The sequence below is a fragment of the Lepidochelys kempii genome, chromosome 5, assembly GCF_965140265.1.
Source record: "Lepidochelys kempii isolate rLepKem1 chromosome 5, rLepKem1.hap2, whole genome shotgun sequence".
In the NCBI taxonomy this organism is placed as follows: Eukaryota; Metazoa; Chordata; order Testudines; family Cheloniidae; genus Lepidochelys; species Lepidochelys kempii.
This window is the reverse complement of record NC_133260.1, coordinates 29,798,965-29,824,372: the sequence shown is the minus strand read 5'-3', so window position 1 is coordinate 29,824,372 and position 25,408 is coordinate 29,798,965. Positions and strand designations below refer to the sequence as shown.

General features: G+C 42.8%; 2 protein-coding genes across 4 annotated transcripts; both read right to left on the bottom strand.

The window, feature by feature from the left end:
* Positions 1 to 884: 884 nt before the first annotated feature.
* Positions 885 to 12,007, bottom strand: FBXO4 (F-box protein 4). 3 transcript variants are annotated; one of them, XM_073343855.1, is made up of 7 exons: positions 11,669 to 12,006; positions 9,288 to 9,523; positions 7,713 to 7,930; positions 6,408 to 6,483; positions 5,703 to 5,881; positions 3,320 to 3,495; positions 885 to 2,629 (listed from the first exon to the last, which is right to left on the bottom strand). In XM_073343855.1, exons 1-7 carry the CDS (start codon positions 11,852 to 11,854, stop codon positions 2,540 to 2,542), a joined length of 1,161 nt encoding a protein of 386 aa, XP_073199956.1. In that variant the 5' UTR covers positions 11,855 to 12,006; the 3' UTR covers positions 885 to 2,539. The 3 variants fall into 3 exon arrangements, with proteins under 3 accessions (XP_073199956.1, XP_073199959.1, XP_073199958.1); XM_073343858.1 differs by lacking the exon at positions 3,320 to 3,495 and having other exon boundaries at positions 11,669 to 12,007; XM_073343857.1 differs by lacking the exons at positions 885 to 2,629; positions 3,320 to 3,495 and adding an exon at positions 3,502 to 3,793 and having other exon boundaries at positions 11,669 to 12,007.
* An 802-nt stretch (positions 12,008 to 12,809) lies between these two features.
* RIMOC1 (RAB7A interacting MON1-CCZ1 complex subunit 1) lies at positions 12,810 to 17,785 on the bottom strand. Its single transcript, XM_073343854.1, has 6 exons — positions 17,644 to 17,785; positions 16,932 to 17,038; positions 16,361 to 16,507; positions 15,866 to 15,997; positions 14,716 to 14,827; positions 12,810 to 13,201 (listed from the first exon to the last, which is right to left on the bottom strand). The coding sequence occupies exons 1-6, from the start codon at positions 17,729 to 17,731 to the stop codon at positions 12,915 to 12,917; spliced, it is 873 nt and encodes a 290-aa protein (XP_073199955.1). The 5' UTR covers positions 17,732 to 17,785; the 3' UTR covers positions 12,810 to 12,914.
* Between the last annotated feature and the right edge of the window lie 7,623 nt (positions 17,786 to 25,408).

Below are 25,408 nucleotides of genomic sequence, written 5' to 3'. Positions count from 1 at the left end.
CACCCTCCTCATGAAATAGTGTTTCCTAAAATCCAACCTAAACCTCCCCCATTGCAACTTGAGACTGTCTAATCTTCCTCCATGCTTTTTTCTAATGTGGTTTACCATTGTTTTGATACATTGTGCATATTGCAGCTGCTCTGTGTTCTCTAAGCTCACAGAAAAGGGTATTCCCCAATGTACCTTCACTACTTTCTTTTCTTTAAAAAAATCATTAACAAATATTCATATTAAATCACACCTTTGAAAGTAACATGTAGAAACCAAGATCAGAGCCAAAAGGAAATGTTAGAAAAGAGATATAGTAGGAAAAATCACAGTTATTTTGGTTTAATGCAGGATTTGCTAACATGTGGCCTAATTAATTAAAACAGTATTATTGTGCCTTGAAATAAATGTTCTTCTATTCCTTCTCACCAGAAGGAAAGTCTGGTTTTCGAAACATTGCCATTTAGTTTGCGATGTTTGTAAATACCAACAGTCATTGGAGCCCAAGTATATCACTAACAGTTTCTATGTATTAAACACTTGAGTATGGTAACTGAGTTGATTATGCAAAGCAGCTGTTACTATTACACATCCCTTAAATAAAAATGTTATACAAGACAATATGAAGAACTTTTTTTTTTCAAATTCTCTTTAACTCTCCCCATTGTTCATGTTACCTTCTGAAAAAAGTAAAAGAAAAAAAATTTCCCTGTATCTATTTTCTCCTTTTTCTAACTGAAACTTGTTACCTTCCCATACTCTTGAAAATAACATCATTGTTTTGGTCTATGCCCATATTTCTGCACCAATTACACCATGGAAGAGGTATTTTTTGTTAACTGTTACTGGACAGCATAGATGTTTATGGTGCCCACACAAATAAGAAAGATCTGCCATCTTTAAAAACAATTTATTACACATTTTTGAAGGGAGAAAAGAGAGTGCTATTACAATAGCGATCACTGCATAAATGAATCCTCCTTCCCAACGTATGAAACGGTAGGAGCTGCAGTGGCACCAGAGACAGTTGCAGTCTCTCTCTACAGAGCAGAGTGGCTATTAGACTATAGTAGCCTTTTTTAATTATTATTATTATTTTTTTACAACCAGCAGTTCACGTGAAGCCATATTACAAAGTATTGAGATCCATATGTATTTACGGTATTTATGTATATGTATCCAAAATATTGATTGCATTATACATGTGTTTTATCTCTTCTGTTCTATAGAGTATCTTACAAGAGAACTATATACACATACACACTATTAAAAAATAAAAGCTAGAATAGGCATATTGGTGCTCCCAGGGTTAATCTTAGAACTCCAAATTGTCCCTTATGAGCACTGATACAACAACAGTTAGGACGCGTTGGCTACCTGAGGCTATAGAAACAGGAAATGTTTTTGAATTTCCTTTATTTCTACCCCTGGCCTAAATATCAATCACTGGAAAGTTTTTAAAAAAAGGAACTTTGCAAATGGAATGTTTTGAAATAGATATTTTGCAGGAGTGAGACCAATTCAACCTTCCATTCAGTGACAATGGGAGTAAGGGCCACTTGGAAAGTCCTCTGTATTTTGATAGGAGGAATGATGAAGTTATTCCGGAACACTTGCTGTGCATGCTCTGGCATCTAAACGTGTTTGTATTTTCTCTTCATAGGCCTCACTCTGGACAGTTCTGTTTGAGGACCCAGGCCTCCCAAATGTTAAGTGCCCTCATTTCTCACAGAGATCTTAATAGTAAAACTAAGAGACACTAGCTTAATTTTATACTATTGATAGAACGTTCACCCAAAATATGTCAGAGGGAGAGGGCTGTTACACCTATGAATACAGAATTATAACACTGTTCTATACAGGTACTTGTATGAGCCTCACCACTGTAGTATCCAAGTGCCATGGATGGAGGTGGAGGTAAAGCAGAGACGACTGGCTCCATGAAAACTGCCTATCTTCCTACTCTGATCCCATAGTAGCTCCTCTTGCAGCCAGCTGTCGGAGCTACTCACACAGGGCTGCAGGCTCAAGTTTCTCTTTTCTCCCAGAGCCCTTAGTTCCATGAAAACAATTGTGGCCCTCTATCTCTGACATATTTAGGATGGGTTGGAGAAAATGGATTTCTGTCTGGCCTCTCTCAGTCCCAAGAGAGAACAAGACAGAACTCCATCTTCGCCAAACCATCCTAATCCAAGTCTGGTATGACATACACCTAGGTGATAGGGTTATTCTGGCATTAAACTAATTGGGGGTCAAGGTTTGCAGAATATTTTATGTTATAGAATATGGTGAGAATGAAAAGTATTATAAAAACCGCAAATTAAAAAAAAAAATCAAACCCATTTCTTTGTCAAATGTTGGTATCCAGTCAAACTTGCTTTCATTTATAATTCAAGTCTACATTTGGAAGAATGTTGATTATTAAAATATTTGTAATCACGGAGGGCTGCCTTTTAAATCTCTTATCAGTCAGTACAACATCAGGGCAAAATGTTCACTTCATACTCTTTGCAAATGACAAAGTCCATACAGTATGACTAAGCAAGTCTGATCATTGTGCATTTTTACATTCAACCTCTCCCAGGATCCACTCAATTCCATTTAACAGTCCACTTAAAGTAGCAGCTACAGAATCTTGCACCTGTAAAACCAATAATGGCAGATGTTAATGTGGTATATGGATATACATATTGAGTGTACAGATACTAGATTAACATTCCATATTTGTTCTTAAAAATATTGTCAAATCTGCCTGTTTTGTCACTGGCTTCCAGGTCCCTTAAACAGAACATGTTTCTTAGAGTAAATTAGGGGAAAGGAAACAGTACTGTTCAGAGGATGAATAAAGAGAGCCATTAGAAAAGCTGTACATTACTGATTTCCTATAGAGTTCTCTCTTAAACCTCCCCTCGGCTGTTTATCAGTTGGTTTATCTGACATCTTATTTCCTTCACAGTATCAGTTGGAATCACAGGTTATTTGAAATTCCTTTTTATAACTCTTGGGGAACAAAGTTTCAAACTTTAGAATTTCACATAGATTATGAATTCTATAATTTCTAGTATATTTTAATTCAAATTATGTAGTCTTCTAATTAACAGTGGTGTGTTTTAAAAATACACAAAGCTTTCCAACATTATACTTATGAAGGCAAAGGAAAATATTTTACCTAAAATCTGTATTTAAGCTTTTCTGCCTAGCAGTTCTCCTTTAGCTACAGTGTGCCACTAACATTTATATTAAAGTCCACTTCAAACATTACTGCTCACTCACGAGACAATATAAAGAGGATGAGTAAAAAGAAAACAAATATTTTAAGAAGTGAAGATACCATCCATGGTTGGCTTAGCAGATTTAATTGCAGTTGATGTGCCATGTAAACACAAGGGATTCTTTTAATGCCAACTTCAGAGGTGCAGGACAAAATCAGTACAGGCCTGTTTGGAGGCCCAAGAGTTGGATCTATCATTGCCAAAATATGAGCAAATTCATCTTGACGGTCGTGTTCTAGAAAACAGTTTGAAATATGAGTATTAGACTATATACAAACCCCGCTATATATAATCAAACTCATCTTTATTACATTTTCTTCTATCTTGGTTCTTAGGAGGATACACATCATTGTAGTTATTGGAGTACCTTCCAAGCGATAATAACCAAAGTCACAATAGGCCATTTTCCTAACTTTCACAGAGGCAGTTAGGGCAGTGAGTTGCCCCACCTCCCTCTTCCTTCCATCTCTCCCTTCCTGATTTGACTTTTTCCTCCTTTTCAAAGGCAATGATTTGAAGACAATCTAGCATGGCTGAAGAAACAAAAAGTAAACACACTTTCAGTATTAAAAGATATTCAGGACATGTTTCTTCATTATAGTTTTACATCTTCTGTAAATAAAATGAGATGCTAGAAACAATCCTAAATGTAAATACATGCTCTAGTTTAAATACTCCCAACTGAAACAAATTTTAAAAATCAACAGGTAACCTGTTTGATTCAACTTCCCGTTAATGGACTGGTAAATCAGAAAACACACAACTGTTTAAGACTAGGTCAAAGAATGAGAGTTATACCATCATGACATGAAAATAAGCAAGGAAAGAACTTTAGATGATAGCAGAACTCTGTTTCAGTGCAGTGCCAGACGTCTGATAAACTAATGAGATATTTCAGTGCATATATTAGGAGAAACTGTAGAAACTTTACCAACCATTTGATAATGGACAGTCTCCTTAAAGAGAAGAAACAACCTGAATGAACTCTGGAATAAAATGAAAACTATCATGTGAACAGCAGTGGGCAACAGTGAGTGGCTTTCCATTGGGAAGAATACGAGACATGAGTGTATTCTGTCCCCAGGTCTTTTCAATGTATATGCAGAATTTATCATGAGACAAGCCCTGGAAAATTTTGATAAGGTGGAAGGAACTGGGACTTCCACTGATGAACACTTCTTAACCAACCTCAGATATGCTGATGATATGATGCTCTTTGGTGAAACCAATCGATGCAATGCAATAAATGTTGGAGTCTGAAAAAACAGTTAGTGAGGAATATGGACTATTCCTGAATGAGGCAAAAATGAAATTCACGTACGTTGACATGATTAATTACAACAGGATACAAGCAAACACCATGATCAGCAGTGAAGCTGTAGAGCCAATAGATGAATTTAATTATGTGGGATCATACATATTCAACCAAGGAGGCTGCTCCAAAGAAATCTGAAGACAACTAGGGATGGCTTGCTCAGCCAAGGCCTCCCTCATGAAACTGTGGAAAAACCAAGGTATCTCAAAATGTATTACGGTTAGATTGCTCAAAAGCTTAATTTTTTCCATAGCAACTTATAGATGTGAATCCTGGAAAACTAATACAGTTGACAAGAAGAAAAAAGAAGAGATGTGGTGCTGGAAAAGACTCTTGCATATCTCCTGGACGGAGAAGACAATGCATGCTTATGTTAGAAATATTATTGGAGAGAAGTGGACTCTGCACTTGGAAATCAACAGGTGCAAACTTATATACTTTGGTCACATTTGGCATAAAGGTGGATATATCCTTGAGAAAGTTATCATGGAAGGAATGGTGATGGGCCACCGTAGTAGATGATGAGCAGTGAGCAGAAGGACAGATGGTGTGTGGCAGATCATGGGGAAGTCAGCTGCTGTGTACGCAAAGTTAGTGATGGATCACAAAGGCTTCCAAAAAATTCTGCTATGATGTCACTAGTATTCAGACATGAATAAGAGGACTTTACTTAGTCTCCTTAAACAAGAAAGCCATTAACAAAACTAAATCTTTCCAACTGACATTTCTTAAATCCCCATCTCATCTGCTCTGATTTTTAGCTCAGATTATTAAGAATTCATACCAAACAATTATTTACACAAAAGGAATAACTGACCACACCTTGCTTTTATATTGTAGCAAAACTGCATATAGCCTGCTTATTAGTGTCCTTATAAAATTAAATTCCTCAAGTTATATAGCAGATTCAGTAGTCAATCGTTAGTAAGAACTGTCCTGAAACCACACTAAGTTCATTTGGACTCATAATTCTTACTCATATTGATTAGTATCTTCCTCTGTACTTCTGAAGGTGAATAATAAAATCAGAATGTGGCCTTCAAAGTATAAATGTATTCTCATGTACTAGTAGCATCTCAACCATCCAAAAAATATGAGTCAACATAGTTAAAATAAACATTCCTTACTTTTATGAGCTTCCGCATTAGCAACATAGATGAATCCATCAACTACTTCGCACACCTTTTTAACCTGAGCAATTACATTGTAGTGTACTGCCTGTTGATTCCCTCCTATGCTGTTTTCTTGGTAAAACATCTTATTGACTGTAACAGTTTGCTCTGTTCTTGCTCTCTTCCTTTCCACGCTGAAAAATATGAAAACACCCCAAACATTTAACAAAATTATCCAGACTAATTTGGAAGCAGAATAGGAAAAGGGAGAGACTCCACAAAGAGGGGAGAGGGGAATGGCCAAAACATACAGAACAGTTTCATCCCTGAAACAGCTTTTTATAATTTGCATGCATAGTTAACCAGTTTTGCAAGATCCATACTAACATGCACCAATGGGTAGGTTCATGCTTATAAATTTAAAAAATGAAATTAGAGACACAAAAAGGAAAGGCACTGCTCTTTGTGCATTACACACACACATACTCATGCTGATCAAAGATTCTTTGGGCCAGATTTAAAAAACTAGGCCTACCTTCTGCCACACAATTTGTGAGTGGCAGTGGCAACTGATGTAATTTACAGGAGATGTCCATTCACCTGATTTACAGAAATAATCAAGTGCTGTGATATCCAAATTACATCCGTGGTTGAGACCAGGAGAAAAAGCCGAAATAACTGAGAACATTCAGCTTTATTTTTGCAGAGAACAAGCCTTACCTGGTAGTTGAATACAATGTCAGAATATTGAAATTTTGATGGTTATTAAATTGAAAACTGACTCCTGATCCAATCCCTACAAGAGGAACAAAATGAATTTAGGATACAAAAATATTCAGTTGCTGAAGACAACTAGCACCAAAGGCTGAAAAATCCATAAGGATCATAAATTGGATACATTTAATCAAGTGTGTCTCTATATTACAAGAAAATATATTCATTACATCAGAATGTGACTTTAGACACACACTAAATTGATCACACTGAGATGCTGATAATTTAATTAAGTATTGCTATAAAAGATTGGATGGCACTTGCAATTATTTCAAGTACATAAATAAGTTATTTAAAATTTGTACTGCAGAAGCACCTGGACACCCCAATCAGGATCAAGTTCTACTACGCTTCCTGTTCTTAAATTACATATTAAGTTCTATCCAAAATGTCTTACACCTAATTTAAAAAAAGATGCAACAAGTGTGACATATAACAGCAGGAAAACAGCACTCAAAATGCATATTTGCATATGCTACCTGTGAGTACAACTTCATTATTCCAAATCAGTTATGAATAAATAAATATCAGTGGCTCCCAACCAAATAATTTTTGAGTTTTTTTACTCTGGTTTAGAGTGAGGGGAAACTGCAGATGTTTAGAACTATATTTTATGTAAAATCCTGTTGATTAATCATTTAACTACTTCCTATATTTTCCTAGGTCACTGTTCTTTTTAATAAAGGCATTTTATTACCAATCTCCTATATAAACTTAGATTTAAGTAGGATATTATAGCAGGTAATGGGGTCCGTCATCCACTTTTCCTTTTTTTGTATAACGTGCAGGCAATCAAGCAAAAGTAATTTAAAAAAGAAAAGGACATAGTATTAATGTCAGCTAAAGAAAACTGGGCTTAAGACTTATCCATGATCAACAGCGTGTTTGACTTTAAGTTCTGGACCAAAACCAGGGTAAAATCTTGACACACACCTCCTCTCCCATCTCCCGCACCCCCGCCCGAATTGATTTCAATGTGAGTTTTCCCACGGACTTCAAGGTACCAAGATTTCACCCCAAATGCTTATTGTTCCACAATGGTATTTTATTCCTCTAATCAGCCACAGAGAGAAAAAAAATCCAGTTTTAGTATAGATTCATAGAACCTAAGGCCAAAAGGGGTCTTTGCAATCATCTAGTCTGATCTCCTGTATAACATAGTCTATAAAACTAATATTCGTTTTAAAGGGAGGTATAAAAAGCACCTTTTCTCTTGTAGAACATGTTTTTAAAGAAACAACTGACTATTACCATGGATTTGTCTTTGAGGTAAGCCAGCTACAGGCAAAATGTCTGGGCAAGTCATCATTCTTCGCACCAAAGATTCATCCAATTCTTCTAAACCTGGTCCAAAAAGGGCAAAGCGAGGTTCTGCTTGCGTGACCAGTGATTGTAAAAAGGAAGTCACAGCTCCATATGTGTGACGGCTTGATTTCAAATGTCTACTCGGAGGACAGCTCTTTTTGTATCTGGGTAAAATAGATATAATTAGAAATTAAACACAAAATACAAAGGCAATATTAATTACTATCAACCAAATTAGGTCCCAAATGTATTTTACTTGTGACTTGTAGGTTGCTGATTCATATCAATGAGGTCAGTAGTGACAGAGTTGTTAACTGATGGTTGTTATGTAGCTTATGTAAACAAATGAGAAGTATCGGTCCAGTGAGAAATATTTTTGTGGTTAAGGCACTGGATTGGTACTCAGGATAGCAGTGGGATACAAGAGCCAGAGGATGGGGAGCACCAGAAGAGTAGGTGGGTAGACAGCTGCAGAGGCGGGGGATAGAGGAATGTACAAAGATGTGCAGGGGGAAGAGGGCAGAATCAGGGAGTTGAACAAGAGTAGAGTGGGAGAGAGGCAGGAGCCAGGAGGTGGATAAAAGAAAGGGGAACAAGAACAGGCTAGGAGCACAGGGATATAAGGGTCTGTGCCCTCTTGAACACACAACTTAGAATTGAACCCGGGGATCCTGAACATCTACATTCCTCTGTTGTCAGCAAATAATTGTGAAAGCACAGCACTGACAAAGCATGTGTCTCATTCCTCTCTAGTGGCTGATCCACATATTCGAGAACCCCAATTATTGCCAATATTGTTCCATGTAACAGATTTTTCCCCGTTTTTTTTAAAATTAGGAAGTTGTATCCAAAAAAAAGCTATATTAAAAGAACATTAAGGTTCCAAAGTCAAGATGCAAAAGTTAGGAAATGCCAAAATTAAGGTTGCCTGGACATTATTATGCTTATTACATGAAATACTATTTTATTCCAAAGGACCTCTGGTTTATTCGATGAGTGCTTGACTTTGCAACATTAATATTCTTTTAATGTAGTTGATCGACTGTAGAGATAGATTTTTCATGCAATTTTCTGTACCTGAGTCTGTCAGATAAGACCTTAAAAACTAAAATCCCATTTGCTCTACATAGTACTTTTGGTAAGAGTAGGAGTTTGCTTGTCTTCTGGGCAAAAATATTACCACCACAGTTTTTGTATAGCATGCTGTGGCTGGCTCTCTAACTCCTATTCTGAGGTGGCTGCATTTCTGTGGCGTTATATGTGTATCATTTGCAAAATGCTTTGAAATCCTTTGGAATTAAATAGGTATGTATGAATATTGCAAACAGAAAGAACTGACAGAATTGTTACATAATTAGAAACTTCCTGTCAAGGCACCAGAAATGCATTTTATCTGCAAAACCACTTCAAGAGTCAAGTAATATTTTCCTGTAATTAGACTAGCAGAGTTGTGATTTTAAAATCTGGATTTGGGGTGAGTTATACTGCTTTATACACACTGGAGAAACGTAAAATACTTACATTGTCATATAGTCATACAATGCATTATTATTTAGCTCAGAAAAGGATTTATTAAAGATTTCCACATCTGGAAGTGATTTCCAGTCAACAGAAGACCAAGAAGGGAGATCCCGCAAGAGAAAATATCGCCATAACAATGGATCCCGCACAGCTAAACTCCAGTACTGACTTGTGCTTCCCAAATGGCACAGGTCTTGGGGTGAGAGAAATGACATAATGTATAACTGCACATCAATCTGAAAACATTAAAGAAAAGCAGTTTTAATGACCGAGGACCTCACTAATGCAAATAGAAGAGATTAGGAGGGAAAAATAAAAGCAAAAATAATATTACTTCACATGCAAAAGTATAAACACGGAACAGGTCACTACATTATAAGGTCAAAAAGGGACCATGATTGACTTCCTGCATAACACAGGCCATAGATTATCTGCAATCCCTGTATCTAGACCAACAATTTGTGGCTGAATAAGAGCATAGTTTTTAGAAAGATGTCCAATCTGGATTTAGACTCCAAATGATTGATTATCCTTATTGTTAAAAAACGTACACTTTATCTCCAGGTTGAATTTTGATAATTTCAGCTTCCAGCCACTGAATCTTGTTATGCCTTTATCTGCTAGAATCAGCGTTTCTCAAATGTGGCCACCGTGGCTGAACGCAGCCACCAGGGGGTTTCCCTGTGGCCATGACAGCCTCCTGGGTGAGTGACTGGTGGGGAGGGAGGGCAAAGCATAGGCCTTCCCCTTTCCTCCCTGTTGCTCTTGGACACGCCGCCCTGCACCATCTCTGGAGACAGGAGGAGAACAATGCTGAAGGAGCAAGATGAGTTCTCTACCTGGGGGGGAAGAGTGGCTTAGTGGGGCTCACGCTTTAGCCCTGGGATGGGGACTTAGGGAGCTTGACTGCAGATCACCTGCTGCAGCCATGAGGCTTCAGGTGCCAATATCCGGCTCTAGCCGCAGGGTTTCAGGCACTGACCCCCAGCTCTGGCCATGCAGCCCTGGCCTTCAGCCATGGGTCTTCAGGCTCCAACCCCTGGTTGCGCAGCCGCAGACTCCGATCCCCAGCTCTCGCCACATGGTGCCAACCCCCAACCCCGGTGGCAGCCGCAGGCATCAGGCGCTGATCCCTGGCAGCACACTCTGACCCCCAGCCATGGTCACTGACCCTGGGTGCCAACCCTCGGCTCCAGTGGCTGTCAGTGCTGGGTGCAGATCCCCAGCCCTGGGTGCTGGGGTTCAGATCCCTGGCCTTGGGCTCCAGCAGTTTGCTGGCTCTGGATGCTGACCCCTAGCCTTGGCCGCATGGTAGCAGGTGTGGACCCCAAGTGCCAACCCTGGCGGTGGCTGCTTGCCCCAGGGGCCAATCCCGGCCACGTGCTCTTGCCCCCAGCCCTAGTTGCTGACCCCAGACACTACTCCTGGATGTCAACCCTATGCTCTGGGGGGTGCTGGCCATGGGCGCCGATCCCCAGCCTTGATCACATGGCAGCAGACACCAACCCCGGGCTCTGGCAGGTGCTGGTCCTGGATTCTGATGCCAATCCCTTGCCCCGGTCGCACGGCAGTGGGCATGGACCCCAAGTGCTGACCCTTGGTGCTGACCGCAGGCCCCGGTCTTGCGGCAGCAGGTGCTGGCTCCGCGTGCCGACCCTCCCAATCCCTGGCCCTGACCACACAGCAGTGGGCACCAACCCCCAGCGCCAACCCTCATCCCCGACCACACGTTTGTTTCCCCCTCTACTGTTCCTCACCCCTTTCCCCATGTTTCCCCCCACCTCCACTGTTCCTCACATGTTCTTGTCAACTGGCGGAAATGGGCCACCTTGATTATCACTACAAAAGGGTTTTTTTTCTCTCCTGCTGGTAATAGCTCACCTTACCTGATCACTCTCATTACAGTGTGTATGGTAACACCCATTGTTTCATGTTCTCTGTGTATATAAAATCTCCTCACTGTATTTTCCACTGAATGCATCCGATGAAGTGAGCTGTAGCTCACAAAAGCTTATGCTCAAATAAATTTGTTAGTCTCTATGGTGCCACTAGTACTCCTTTTCTTGTTGTAGGAAAAAGTGTGAGTGCGGCCACCAGCAAGAGTTGGAGGCCACCAAAAATTCTGTTGCGAGAACCCCGGTGAAAAAGAGCCTTCTGGTATCAGACATGAACCCCCAGGTGGTAATTTCTGAAGGTAGGGCAGAATAATCTGACCATGCCTTTGATTTATGGGCGCGCCCAAGTGCTGCAAACAGGATGGGAACCGGGTGGCTGGAGTGGTCAGAGAGACGAGGAGAGCCCGGGGTGGGTGGGCTAGAGACGGAGGGAGGCAGGTGGCTGGGCTGGGCGGAGGGGTGGCAGGAGCCGGGTCACTCACTCACCGGCAGCGTCTGCAGGGCGCAAACCTCTTCGCCGGCCTCCTCGAGGCCGCTTCTCGACCGCTCTGCGGCCGCCGCCTGCCCGCCGCGCTGCCTCGGCCCCCGGGCCCACCTGTCCCTGAGGAGGCGGAGGCTGCTGCGCAGGGCAGACTCCAGGCGGCCCCAGTCCCCAGCGTTGCCCGCTGCCATTGCCTCGCCCACCGGCTGCGGCCGAGAGCCCCGGGGGCGCTGCTCGCTCTCGGCAGGCGGTGCCAGGCCCTGGCCCGGCTCGGAGATCCCGGCCTCCAGCTCGCGGGGCGGCTGCCAGCCGGCAGGGAGCGGGGCGTGGAGAGGGGAGCGCTACCGGGTCACCGAAAACCCACGCGGCGCCCCGGCCGCCTCCCAGCTGCGCCCCCGGCAGAGGCCACTCAGGTGCCGGGGGCCTCACGCGCGCCTGCGGGTCAAGGCAGGGGGAAACCCCGGGCCTCCCGCGGCAGCCAGCCTGGGGCTCAGCCCAGCTGGTGCAGAGCCTTGGCGGGAGCCCCGCACCCTCGGAACGATACAGGGACCCCAGCCGCAGCTCAGCGGCACGTATCCCCGGTGCAACGCTGAGAGCAGCAACGCAGGCTGCTGCGCTGTGAACATGGGCTTAAGTATTAGAGCAGCTGGATAAGGCAGCCCTACAGCAGGAAAGGTTGGAACTAAGGGCAGGGCTTCTTTAGAAACAACCTCAAACCGGCTCTCCAGCCCTAGAAAGGGCTTTTACCTACGATCTGTAGGAGGAGAGGGAGGATATTTCGATTTTAACCACAGTACCTAAAGCCATAATAATAGACTCTCACTTTCACTGTTCGCTTCTGTGGTGGTAGTGGGTGATAGCTGTACACATCACAAAATCCCCCATCAACAAGTTCTCTGCTATCATTGTTATTCATGACTGTTGAGCAGCTGTGTTATCCTCAACCATTCAGTGCCAAAAGAATGTGTCGTACACACCCACCCTCTTCAGAATTTAATATTGAGAATGCAGGCAGTTTGCCTGATTGGAAGCTCACTAAATTGTAAGATGTTTTTAACCAAATAAATAGCAATTCTCCCCCACAGCTTTCAGAATCGTAGCTGTAAAATTTCCAATAGCACAAGAAAAATAGTCACACTACTGAGGTTTTAACAGTGTTTTGTCTCAGTTTAATGTTGATCTTTCTACTTGTCTTCGTCATATATTGCAACTTTCTTGTAAAGAATGGAAAACAGCAACTGGTTAATTAAGCTAACTATGGAATTTCTTGAAGTAGTCCAAGATTAGTTTTGCATTTGCTGTATTCCAGTCTTGTCCTTTTAAGAGTCCCTCACACACAGCTACATATTTCATTAACATCTTTTCTCCTACTTCTCGGAAATCCAGCACTGCACTATGTAAGCTGCAATACAGTTCAGTATTAGATTCAGAATCCATTTCATAGGGTCCAGGCTTTTCTTCTCCACAGTGCTTCAGTCCCCAGTAACACATTTCTCCAATATACATCATGGCCAGTACATGGGTATCACTAAATATACCTGCAAAAACAATTTAGAATTCAAGACTCCAAGTGACACGACACTTATTTCTCCCCTTTTATTCTGTTTAACAAACTAATAATCATTAACTTAATGCTTTTCAACAGATCAAGAATTTTACAAAAGGCAGTAAATATCATTATCCTCATTTTACAGAAGAATACATGAAAGCACAGAGAAGTGAAGTAACTTGCCCAAGGTCACCTAGTAGGCCAGTGGCAAAGCTGCAAAAAAGACTCCAAGTCTAAGTCCTAGCTCATTACTTTGGGCACTGTCTTCCAGTAAAAGATGGGTTTTAATACCAACTTTACCATATACAATTTTCTGACAGATATCAGTGTTTACTGCAATGGTTTATAAAAATACAGAATGTCACTACAGAGGCAGAGGTTTTTTTAAAATAGGTAAACAAACTTTCTGCACTTCCTCAGCTGCACCGTGTTTAAAAAGCAGTTCCCCAGTAGTATTAGTAGCTTTAGTATTTGGACAATGCCATACAGTAGATATCCATGGTCTTTTACAAAGAAAAAAGATTACTAAAGAAGTGAAGAGACAAAGACTAAGATAATAAAAAAAAAGTCCTATTAACTCTTCTTACTTTATAAAAAGTGCATTGTATACTTATGACAAGGCTAGATTGAAAACCCCGGTTACTGTCTTAATCCTCGCTCCAAAACACTTCCTATTTGAATTTTTTAAATTCATTTAACAAGCCTGTGCTTCAATTTTCATCGTTTATATAAATGTACAGTGCCACCTCAAAAGAATTTGTTGAATAGTGACTCCCCATTTTTTTTTTTTTAAAAAACATTTGACTAAAATGTTATATACAGATGGTGCTGGGGGGGGAGGAGGGAGGAAGAGGGTGAAGCTAAATTCAGTTTTTTTAAAGTACTTTAAGATCCTCAGATGAAAAGCAATAATAGCAATAGTGATATATAACAGGTACAGCATAGGCAGTGACAGTAAAAATGTCTCAACTCTACCTAATGTGACTCAACCCAGTTCTGGAAGTACGATCTCTAGCACTGTGAACACAGTTAATCGACCATGTCCATTTAATCCTAAGCATGACTGTAGAGACTGCCAGCAAGGTACCACTTAGTGCCAATTATGTTGACACTTGCCTACTGAGAACTGGACAGATCACAAAACATACTGGCACCAAACTGTCTTCAGATGCTAATAACTTTTGGGCACTGACGATCTAGACCGAAATTGGACCAATGACCTAGATGTCAAAGGCTTTGTATCCCATAACTAGATCATTCAGCTGTCCATTTTCCTGAGATGAATTTAAAGTTCAGCAAGTTGTCTTATTTTCTCTCTCTCTCCGCACCCATGTCCACAATTCAGAACAGGAAAACAGGACAATTTGTTCTTGCCTGTTTCTATGATTTATTGTTCTTAAAAGGGGACAGAATTCGAATCTGCATGAAGTTCAACCTGCCTTTTTAAAAATTATATGGTAGAGGATCTTATAAAGGAGAAGGAACAGGTGAAGAACAATTTACCTTCACTGAGCAATCTAGCTGTGTCTTTATCCTGAAATGAGACATCATTTAGCCGAGGAGGGTATCTAAACCTTAGCATCTTCAGTAAGTAATGGATTCCATCGTTAAGACACTGAATATAAATTATACAGAAAATAAAGTGCTAGAACAGCATACAACAAATTAGATCAACTGCAATGTAATCTATTCTAGTCAGAATTATTTTAAATTAAAATGTTTCTCAAGTACTTATGTGAAGGAAAAACAATAAGATGAATATAATTTTAAAGGCAAAAGTAATTTTTTAATTTATGGAGAGTCATAAATCCATGAAATTAACTTTTTTCCATCTTCCTGTGTTCAGATATGCAACATAAACCATATTAGATTGCTATATTTATGACTTTAGTTAAGACTTTTAAAATTGCTATTTTAGGGAGATTTAAAATTTTAGCTCAAATTAAATTTAATGTACTAATGGGTAACACAAGAGAAGTATTTTCAGGTAACTTTTCAAATGGCTGCTGAACAGATTAAAAGTTCAATAAATTATTTTAAGTAGACAATGTCCAAGGGTAAAATTTTCAAAAGTGCTTATGTGAATTAGGAGCCTAAATCCTATTTTCAAGTGCAATACACATATTTAGATATAGGCTTAAATCTCAAAAAATCAATAGGATTTGGTATTCTAAGGGTCTGTCTACATGGAAAAGTTATACTATTATAAATTAAAGTTTAAATTTCATCAATTCAGTTATTACATTTAAGAGCACCTTTTTTATATTGAAAAAACAAACAAAAAAGAAAAACCTTTGGAAGGAATTCATGACAACTGAAAAAGAATATCCACAAGGGGGTTTATATCAGTATAACTATATCTGTGTAGGTATAGCAGCTTAACTAGTAAAATTTTCCAATGTAAACAAGTCACTTAGGTGCTTCTGAAAATTTTACTCCAAGTTTCCAACTGTGATCCAGTCCAATGACAGAAGAGAAAACTGTGGATAGATTAAAAATCTAATATACTTTGTGACTGTTGTGATTTTGTCAAAACTCTAATCTAACTCAAAGCAAACAGCTTGTCTGAGGATCACAGTTTTCCCACGATCACTAGCTTGTTAGAATTACAACAAATTTTAAAATGCCTGCTTGTGAAGAAAAGGGGCTTTACCTTTTTAAACAAGTCAGTGTTTTCTGTTATCCAGCATCCTCTCTCTTTTACAGTGTGACAATACATGTAGAGTAGAGCTCCTCGTCTCCAGGATAGACATTCTAACAACTCTGTACCAAGAACACCATGTAGCTGAAATAAAACTCAAAAGCTGAACCAAAACTGTTGTTTTAGCCCTAGGAAATCAAAGAAATACATGAGATTTATTGTTTTTCGATCAGGCACCCAAAAAGGTCTCTTGAAACTCTTATGAGTCCTGGACTGGACTACAACTAGCAAGAACCACCACCGTGAGAGTCTAGTGAGCTGCTTCTAAAAGTGGTCTGTAGACCATCATTCAAGAATCAGTGCTTATAGACAGATAAGAATCAGAACGTTTTAAAAAGACCTCAGAATATTTTGTCGTTTACCCATCAAAACGAAAAATAAGTGTCATTCTCTATTAAAAACCCCAACCATTTGAAGTAAGGTTGTTTGCCATAATTCAGTACTCACATCTTGATGCATGTTGCTTTCTTTAACTAGAACCTCTGGTTCTGAAAGAATACTGATAAGTTCTTTAACTCTCTGTGAGGAAGAATCTTCTGGAAAATCTTCATCTACAAGTTGGTTCTCCTCAAAATATGTGATGTCCAAGACTATCTATAAAAAGGGAAAACATACTATAAACAAAACATTCAACAAATTCATTAAACATTATATACAGTAAAATGAGCTTGTTAATGTTATGATTTGAAAGTTAAATTTTATAACATTTAATTTAGAAAAACTCACTCTAGAGTTCACAAATCACAAAGTTAAAATTCTTACAATAATTTCAATCTACATAATAGACAGGACTCAGTGTTGTCCTCCTCTAACACTGGTGCAACTCGCATTAATTCTGCTTGTCTCTGATCCAGAGCATAAAGTGACCTGAATTTTCTGAAAATGCTTGCAACCACCATAAAATACACTACAGGCATCTAAGAACATTGAGGAATCTTTTCATGCTATGCCACCTTTTCTTTAATTTTAATTATAAATGTGACTGTTTCTTAAAGCATGTCTCATTTAAATGCCATACCTGTGTGTAAAGCTGCAAAAGATTCGAAGGATTTACAATTTCTTTATCTTCTTTACAAAGATCTTTCAGCTTCTCCAGCGAGATAGCAGCCTTCACTAAAAAAGCATCTATAAGAGGATGGGGGAAAAAAGACCTCCTTAGAAAGCCAGAAAAATGTCTGGCAATAACTTACAATCAGTGTCTTTCAACAGCCTGGCTTGCCTGACTTTATCATTACACGTTTGTATCCATCCTAACAATATCTGCAGAAACACTGGCTCAGTAACCACAAAAACCTACTCTCTAAATTTGTTTCGTTTTAGTTCTCTCAAACGGCTGAGTAGTAAAATACTGAAACAAGCCAGAGGCGCATTTTCTTGACAGCCTACTGCTTTTGTGCCAAAGTTTGACCTTCCCTATTTTTTAAGTTCACGGTCTGATGCTTTAGGAAGAGGCTACACACTAGAATTCAACTTTTAGTTGAAAAAGTCTCTCTTTGGCCTAGATGAGCCCTTGCCACAGTGACAGGCAGAAGCTCGGTGGAAACAAGTCTCCGTGAGGAACCCGGGACAGAGCTCTTGTTAGGCTGCCCCATGGGGAGGCGCTGCCGTCTCTGCAGGGCTCGGCTGTACATGGGGCAGGAGGCCAGGACGCTCCACGGGGAGAAGGACCGCCTTCACGCCGGCTGCCTCCAGCGGGCAGGGCCGACGGCGGTGGGGTAACCCCCGCTCACCATCTCCGCCCGCTCCTCTCAGCCGCTCCAGCCTCCGCCCCAGCCCCGCCAACCGCTGCCGCAGCGCAACCACCACGGCAGCAGCCATAACAGCACCAACCACCACCCGGATCACGTGACTCGACCAGCCTTCTCACGTGACCTCATCACTGACCCGCAGCCAAAATCACGTGACACGGGAGGTGTGAGGGGGGCAGGCCTCCCAGCTGGTGAACACGCATGCGCTGGCATGGGAGCGACGGGACCAGTCAACTAGGTGCGGGGGAGAGGGGAAACTCAGTCCTTGCGCATGCGCCATAGAGATTGCGTATGTGTCTGTGTGGGTGGTATCGCTTTCCGTCTTTCCCCCTTTGCGAGTCTCTTTGGTCGCTCTCGGAAGGGGGCGCCGCCCCCAGCGTGAGTGGGGTTTAACCCGTTGTTCTCCGCCCTGCCGCTACGCTTCTTACCCAAAGCAGGGCTGACCCCCTCGTTCCTTAGTCCCCCCGCTTAGCAGCTGGGATGGGGTCAGGTCGTTGATAGGTGTATCCCACGTTTACCGCCCCCCCGAAGGTGCTGGCCCTAGGGGGCGGGGGATACCTAGCTTGGTAGAATTGTCTCGTTTCTCTGGGGTCCGAGGCAAAATGTTTCATAGTAAATCAGAAGTTGCTGCCATTAGGCTTCAGAGTTAACACATGAGTCAGAAGCTCATGTCTCTGAGATGGCACAGCGGCTGGGTCATGCTTGGAAAGTTTTTATTCACCAGAGGGGATAGAATGTAAACAAACAAATAAATACCCTTCAGAAAGGAACAGGGATACTGAGGAGGTGGGTGAATATCTTTTACTGACTCTTATAATTCATACTTGAATGCTGCTTTTCTTCCTGCTATGCAGCTTCAAAGCCTTTGGGGAGCATCTCCACTAGAATCAGTTGCTTGTTTGTAAATCAGGATGCAGTCCAGACCTGATGTAAAATGGTTCTTGGCATTAAAATAATTGTGAGCAACAGTGACTTAAACTGCAGGCAGAATGATAAAAAGGCAGAATTTTTCAGATTTTAAATTGAGCGTTGTCCCAATTCTAACTGCTTCGCTGCTGATTCTGAGGGATAACATTTAGTATTGGGGCACACTCAATAAAACTGAAAACTAGACAAAAGTAAATGTACATCTATACTTGCTTTGGAGACAAGCTGCTGCTTCTCCATGTCTTGGTTCCTATCCGGCCTAAAATACTACCTGCAGGTGATGACCTTCAGAAGTTCTGCAGAGGCTGCCTGCTATGAAAAGATATTTCTCTTTCCCCCCAACAACAAGCTGCTAGCACACCATAGATTGTTACCATCCTGTTTCATTGGTATAACAACTGTATTTCTAAAGTGCCTTTAACTATAATGGTGACAACGTTTCAGAGTGGTAGCCGTGTTAGTCTGTATCAGCAAAAAGAACGAGGAGTACTTGTGGCACCTTAAAGACTAACAAATTTATTTGGGCATAAGTTTTCTTGGGCTAAATCCCACTTCATCAGATGCATGCAGTGGAAAATACAGTAGGAAGATATAGATAGATAGATAGATATATGCAGAGAACATGAAAAAATGGGGGTTGCCATACCAACTCTAACAAGGCTAATCAATTAAGGTGGGCTATTATCAGCAGGAGAAAAAAAACTTTTGTAGTGATGATCAGGATGGCCCATTTCAAACAGTTGACAAGAAAGTGTGAGTAACAGTAGGGAGAAAATTAGCATGGATAACTATAGGCATTTCAACATCCCCAACAGTTATTTTCTGGTCTGGGAATAAAGTCCCTTCCTGCAGCTTTTGAAACAGACCAGAGTTCCTGAAGATGTGAGCGTCATGTACCTTTCCCGGTCATCCCACGTTGATGTTGGTGAAACGTCCCTTGTGATTCACCAGAGCTTGCAGCACTATTGAAAAGTACCCCTTGCGGTTTATGTACTCGCCGGCTTGGTGCTCCGATGCTAAGATAGGGATATGGGTTCCATCTCTGGCCCCACCACAGTTAGGGAATCCCATTGCAGCAAAACCATCCACTATGGCCTGCACATTTCCCAGGGTCACTACCCTTGATATCAGCAGATCTTTGATTGCGTGGGCTACTTGCATCACAGCAGCCCCCACAGTAGATTTGCCCACTCCCGATTGATTTCCAACTGACCTGTAGCTGTCTGGCGTTGCAAGCTTCCACAGGGCTATCGCCACTCGCTTCTCAACTGTGAGGGCTGCTCTCATCTTGGTATTCATGTGCTTCAGGGCAGGGGAAAGCAAGTCACAAAGTTCCATGAAAGTGCCCTTACGCATGCGAAAGTTTCGCAGCCACTGGGAATCGTCCCAGACCCGCAACACTATGCGGTCCCACCAGTCTGTGCTTATTTCCCGAGCCCAGAATTGGCGTTCCACAGCATGAACCTGCCCCATTAGCACCATGATGCGTGCATTGGCAGGGCCTGTGCTTTGACAGAAATCTGTGTCCATGTCCTGATCACTCACGTGACCGCTCTGAGGTCGCCTCCTCGCCCAGTATCGCTCTGCCAGGTTCTGGTGCTGCATATACTGCTGGATAATGTGTGTGGTGTTTAATGTGCTCCTAATTGCCAAAGTGAGCTGAGCGGCCTCCATGCTTGCTTTGGTATGGCGTCCGCACAGAAAAAAGGCGCGGAACGATTGTCTGCCGTTGCTCTGACGGAGGGAGGGGCGACTGACGACATGGTTTACAGGGTTGGCTTACAGGGAATTAAAATCAACAAAGGAAGTGGCTTTACATCAAGGAGTATTTCAGGCAGGACTTCACTGAGGGTTCCAATAAGAAATGGTGCACCTAAGTAATTGTTCTTATTAGAACAAGCAGGTTGGTCTGGCCTCTGATTGATACATGGCTAGATTTACCTCGCTGCACCTTCTCTGTGAATGACTGCAGTGTGACCTAGAGGAATGAGTTCCCTAGACGGGGGAAAGCAAATGAGTACAAAACAAACCTGGTCTATTTCTTGTTTTGATCCACTCCATCTATCTTTTACATCTTTGGCTGGCAGCAGACGGTGCAGTATGACTGCTAGCCATCCTCATCTCTTGCCTGCCTGGCAGAAGATGGTACAGTAGGACTGCTAGCAATCCGTATCACCTGCCTGCTCACCATCAGATGGTTCAATAGGACTGACTGCAGGACTAAAGAGAATGACCTGGTCAAGTCACTTCTAATGTAGTCCCTGCACCCATGTCTGCCCAGGCACTCCTGGCCAATGTGGCCAGGAGCACCTCGGAAATGACGATGACGGCTACCAGTCCTACTGCACCGTCTGCTGCCACAAGGCAAGGGGTTGCTGCTGCTGTGTAGCAATGCAGTACCACGTCTGCCAGCACCCAGGAGACATACGGTGACAGTTACCTGAGCAGGCTCCATGCTTGCCGTGGTATGGCGTCTGCACAGGTAACTCAAGAAAAAAGGTGCGAAACGATTGTCTGCTGCTGCTTTCACGGATGGAGGGAGGGAACGGGGGCCTGACGATATGTACCCAGAACCACCCGCAACAATGTTTTAGCCCCATCAGGCATTGGGATCTCAACCCAGAATTCCAATGGGCAGCGGAGACTGCGGGAACTGTGGGATAGCTACCCACAGTGCAACACTCCGGAAGTCGACGCTTGCCTCGGTACTGTGGAAGCACTCCGCCGAGTTAATGCACTTAATGCACTTAGAGCATTTTCTGTGGGGACACCCACACTCGAATATATAAAAACGATTTCTAAAAAAACGACTTCTATAAATTCGACCTAATTTCGTAGTGTACATTGCAAAAAAAGAAAAGGAGTACTTGTGGCACCTTAGAGACTAACCAATTTATTTGAGCATGAGCTTTCATGAGCTACAGCTCACTTCATCGGATGCATACTGTGGAAACTGCAGAAGACATTATATACACAGAGACCATGAAACAATACCTCCTCCCACCCCACTCTCCTGCTGGTAATAGCTTATCTAAAGTGATCATCAAGTTGGGCCATTTCCAGCACAAATCCAGGTTTTCTCCCCCTCCCCCTCCCCCCCCCCAAGACTCACTCTCCTGCTGGTAATAGCCCATCCAAAGTGACCACTCTCTTTAAAATGTGTATGATAATCAAGGTGGGCCATTTCCAGCACAAATCCAGGTTTTCTCACCCCCCCCACCCCCCTCCAAAAACCACACACACAAACTCACTCTCCTGCTGGTAATAGCTCATCCAAAGCGACCACTCTCCCTACAATGTGCATGATAATCAAGGTGGGCCATTTCCAGCACAAATACAGGTTTTCTTACACCCGCCCCCCCCCACACACACACAAACTCACTCTCCTGCTGGCAAAAAAAAAAAAGTCCCTCAGCAGCAAGTCTGAGAGCTCGAATCAACTGAGTCAAGCTCACGCTATGGGGCTAAAAATAGCAGTGTAAACATTTGGGTACCAGCTAGAATCTGGGCTCTGAAACCTGGTGAGGAGGGTGGGTCTCAGAGCTCTGGACAAATTACTTGGGCTCATATGGCTTCCTTTATGAGGCTAAAAATAGAAGTGTTTGTAATAATAGCTATGTAAATTGTTAAATGCAACATGTGTTATGTAAAAACCTCAGAGAGGTACAGCGATCATTTTATTTGTGAAAATGTGTGTTGCAGGTGGGGTTTAAAAATCTTTTTTGATATCTTGCATCATCCTTATCGCTGTGTTCTTAGGAGCCAACATTTTGACTTAATAAGATTATGACAAGGGCAGTTTTAAAGTTCAGTGCACAGCAGTTAGACAAGTTACAGTAAGCATATATTTAGACTGCAGATGAGCCTTGAGTATGTTATATAAATAATGATTACTGTCATTATTAATGTATGGATGGGCAGATGGATGGAGGCATCACAGCATCATTTACCAAAAACTTTTACATTTGTATCTGTTCAGTGAAGGGAGATATATGTGATATCTCTCATTGGGCGTGATCTGCACATTACATTAGGGAGAACATTAAGTCAGAGTTACTAAGGAAAATGCACAAAGCTGAATCTGGTCAGTTAATTATCAACCAGAATAGCTCAAAATAGGGTGTCAGCAGGCCACAAATGACCACCTATCTGTTTATGGAAATGAACTCTGTCAAGCTAATACAGTGTCAGGACTGCTAAAAAGCCCCTTAATGTCACTGAACATATAGTAGAAGGTCTCAAATTGGATCACTCCTATCCTGCAACTCTGCCTATTTTCTGTGTGGTGCATAAAGCCGTAGTAGAGTAGTTCTGTCTCAGAATAAGAATGAGCTGCCCAAAGTGTGTACCTACGGTCTCGGATGGGGTTGTACTCCGGTGGCTAGCTGGTCCCTCCGCCCATGCCACTGTGGCTACATTGCTATTATAATGGACTAGCTTGATCATCATTGAGCTCCTCCGCGAGCCTCCCCATCGTCTCCCTCTGCACCATCTGAGCAGCCTAAATGTCCTGCAGCCAGCCCACCTCCGAACCATGCCTAGGAAAAAGCTGTATACGCTCATGCTCCATACCCTTCACTTTCTAACCCTCATGTCACGCCCTGAAACCCAATGGAGGGACTTCCTACCCCCTGTGGAGCGTGAGGAAACCCGGTGGGCCAGTGCAGATTCTGCCCTGGTCTCACAGGATATTAGCTGGTGGTTCCTTCATGAAGTCATGAGTACGGGTGTGTACCTGGTGTGGTTCACCATCTCCCTCGACACCTGCCCCTTCTTCTGCAAGAGGCAGATTTTGGTGCACATCTACATTGAATGTGCCAGGTTGCAGCCCCTATTCTGGCTCCTCCAAAATCTTTCCCTCAAGTTCTGGCTACACTGTTACCCACATCTCCTGATCTATGCACGCTCCACCTGGGGCCCCTCGAGGTTGCGAGACCTCCTCGTCAATTTCCTCCTCGTGCTGATGAAGGTGGCCATCCACCATACCAGGGGAGGAAGCTGGATGGGGAGGTGCTCTGCGACTGTGGGACCTATTTCCAATCCTCTATTAAGTCGTGTCTCTGAGCAGAGTTCCTCTAGACCATGTCGACTGGCTCCCTGGATGCCTTCAAAGAGCAGTGGGCTCTCTCTGGGGTTCTCTGTTCAGTGTCTGCCTCTGGATGCCTGCTTTTGACCCTGTGATCCTCACTCCCATCCCTGTTTTTTTCATTTGTTGTCCCTGTAATCTTTTTGATGCCTGGGTCCAGTGGCTCCTCCCCTTAGCCTGTGGGGGTAGGGGAGTGTCTTCAGATTTGGGCAGGCTAGTGTCTGCCCATCGCCAGAGCCTCAATAGGTGCTATGACTCACCCCTCCTCCAAGAGAGCCTGTAGCAACTCACTAATCAGGCATGGTACAGCAGCCTATCCCTTAGCAGGGCCTGGGTCAGATGACCCCCAAGCACAGGTATTTCACTTACCCTCCCAGAACTGCAGGTTAGTTTGTGCAACAGCACTTCTCAGCCAGGAACCCTTCTGTTGACTTGCGGTGTTACAGACTCCCTAGGCTCCCCGCCTACCCTTGATCCAGTTCCTGCCCTCAGTGTTACCTGAGCCTTGTTTCAGCCCACTTCAGACTTGTCTGTGCCCTACCCCGATACTGCTGCAGACCTGTTTCCCCAAACCCTTGGACTGACTCCAAGCTGGCTTTGACCTTTGGCCTGCTTCCTGACTCTGACTGTGATCCTGATTTGGTTTATCCATGGACTCTGACCCCGATTCTGGGCCACAGCCTGTCCCTGAATGCCAGTTTCCGTGTTGCTCTTGGCCCAGTCCTGACCCTACATCTAGCTTCAATCATCACTCCAATCACTGGGCCTGACCACCCAGAACCTGACACCCACATGTATAGTGCATTCACTGGTGGTACCACTCCAGACACATACGATGGCTTTGGTATGTCACTCATGTCTCGCACCCATAAAGAAGAGTGGGGATGACTACTACATTGTAGACCAGAATCTTAGTTTCCATCCTCAGATCTCTGTCATTAAAGACATGACAAGGCAACTTTCCGAAGGATGTGCTGGCACAACAGACACTATGTTCAATCTCCACATGAAAATTGGCCGCCTGGGAGAGATGGCTACCAAGGTAAGGGAAATACTCAACATTTCACCACTGACGACAATTTGTGGGAGAAGGGGAGCAAGTTGTGCTGGGGTAGGCTGATGGAGCACCTTAGTCTTCCCAATGTTGAGGGCAAGTCCCAGGCTCTGATAGGTGCCTGAGAAAAGATCTAGGGTGGATTGCAAGTCAGCCTCGGTGTGCACGAGTATAGCACAGTCGTCAGCATACTGAGGTCGGTAATAACAATCCTGGTGACTTTAGTTTTACAATGAAGATGCTGCAGGTTGAAGAGCTGGCCATCCATGAGATACTCAGTCCTAATTCCAGAGGAAAGGTGGTCATGAATCAAGATCACAGCAAAAAGGGTTGGGGCAATAACATAGCCCTGCTTAACAGCAGTACGGATGGTGAACGGGTCCATCTCCATCCCATTACAGAGGATGGTGGCGGTGATTCCATCATGATGTAGCCTAAGAACACCTGAGCACTGCCTTAGGAAGAGTCTCTGTATCAGATGAGAAGAACATTGCACCAATGCCAGCGTTCTCTCTGCAGCTAACATCACCAGCTTTTCCCCCCAGCAGACATCATCCTTGTGTCGAGGGATAGCCACCACTGTATAGTGTATTCAGCAGAATCTGCCCTTAATAATGTAGTTAAACTCAATAATGAAGGAGACTGAAAGTCCTGTATTCAGTGTATTTCAGTGCACTTTC

Coding starts and splice junctions, on each gene's coding strand:
- FBXO4 (XM_073343855.1), bottom strand. CDS start 11,854: ATGGCAGCGGGCAACGCTGGGGACTGGGGCCGCCTGGAGTCTGCCCTG. Junction 6,484..7,712: donor ACCTCAAAGACAAATCCATG/GTAATAGTCAGT, acceptor TTCCTCTTGTAG/GGATTGGATCAGGAGTCAGT. Junction 2,630..3,319: donor TGCTAAGCCAACCATGGATG/GTATCTTCACTT, acceptor TTGGTTTTACAG/GTGCAAGATTCTGTAGCTGC.
- RIMOC1 (XM_073343854.1), bottom strand. CDS start 17,731: ATGGCTGCTGCCGTGGTGGTTGCGCTGCGGCAGCGGTTGGCGGGGCTG. Junction 17,039..17,643: donor GAGAGGAGCGGGCGGAGATG/GTGAGCGGGGGT, acceptor ATCCTCTTATAG/ATGCTTTTTTAGTGAAGGCT. Junction 14,828..15,865: donor ACACTGACTTGTTTAAAAAG/GTAAAGCCCCTT, acceptor ATTTATATTCAG/TGTCTTAACGATGGAATCCA.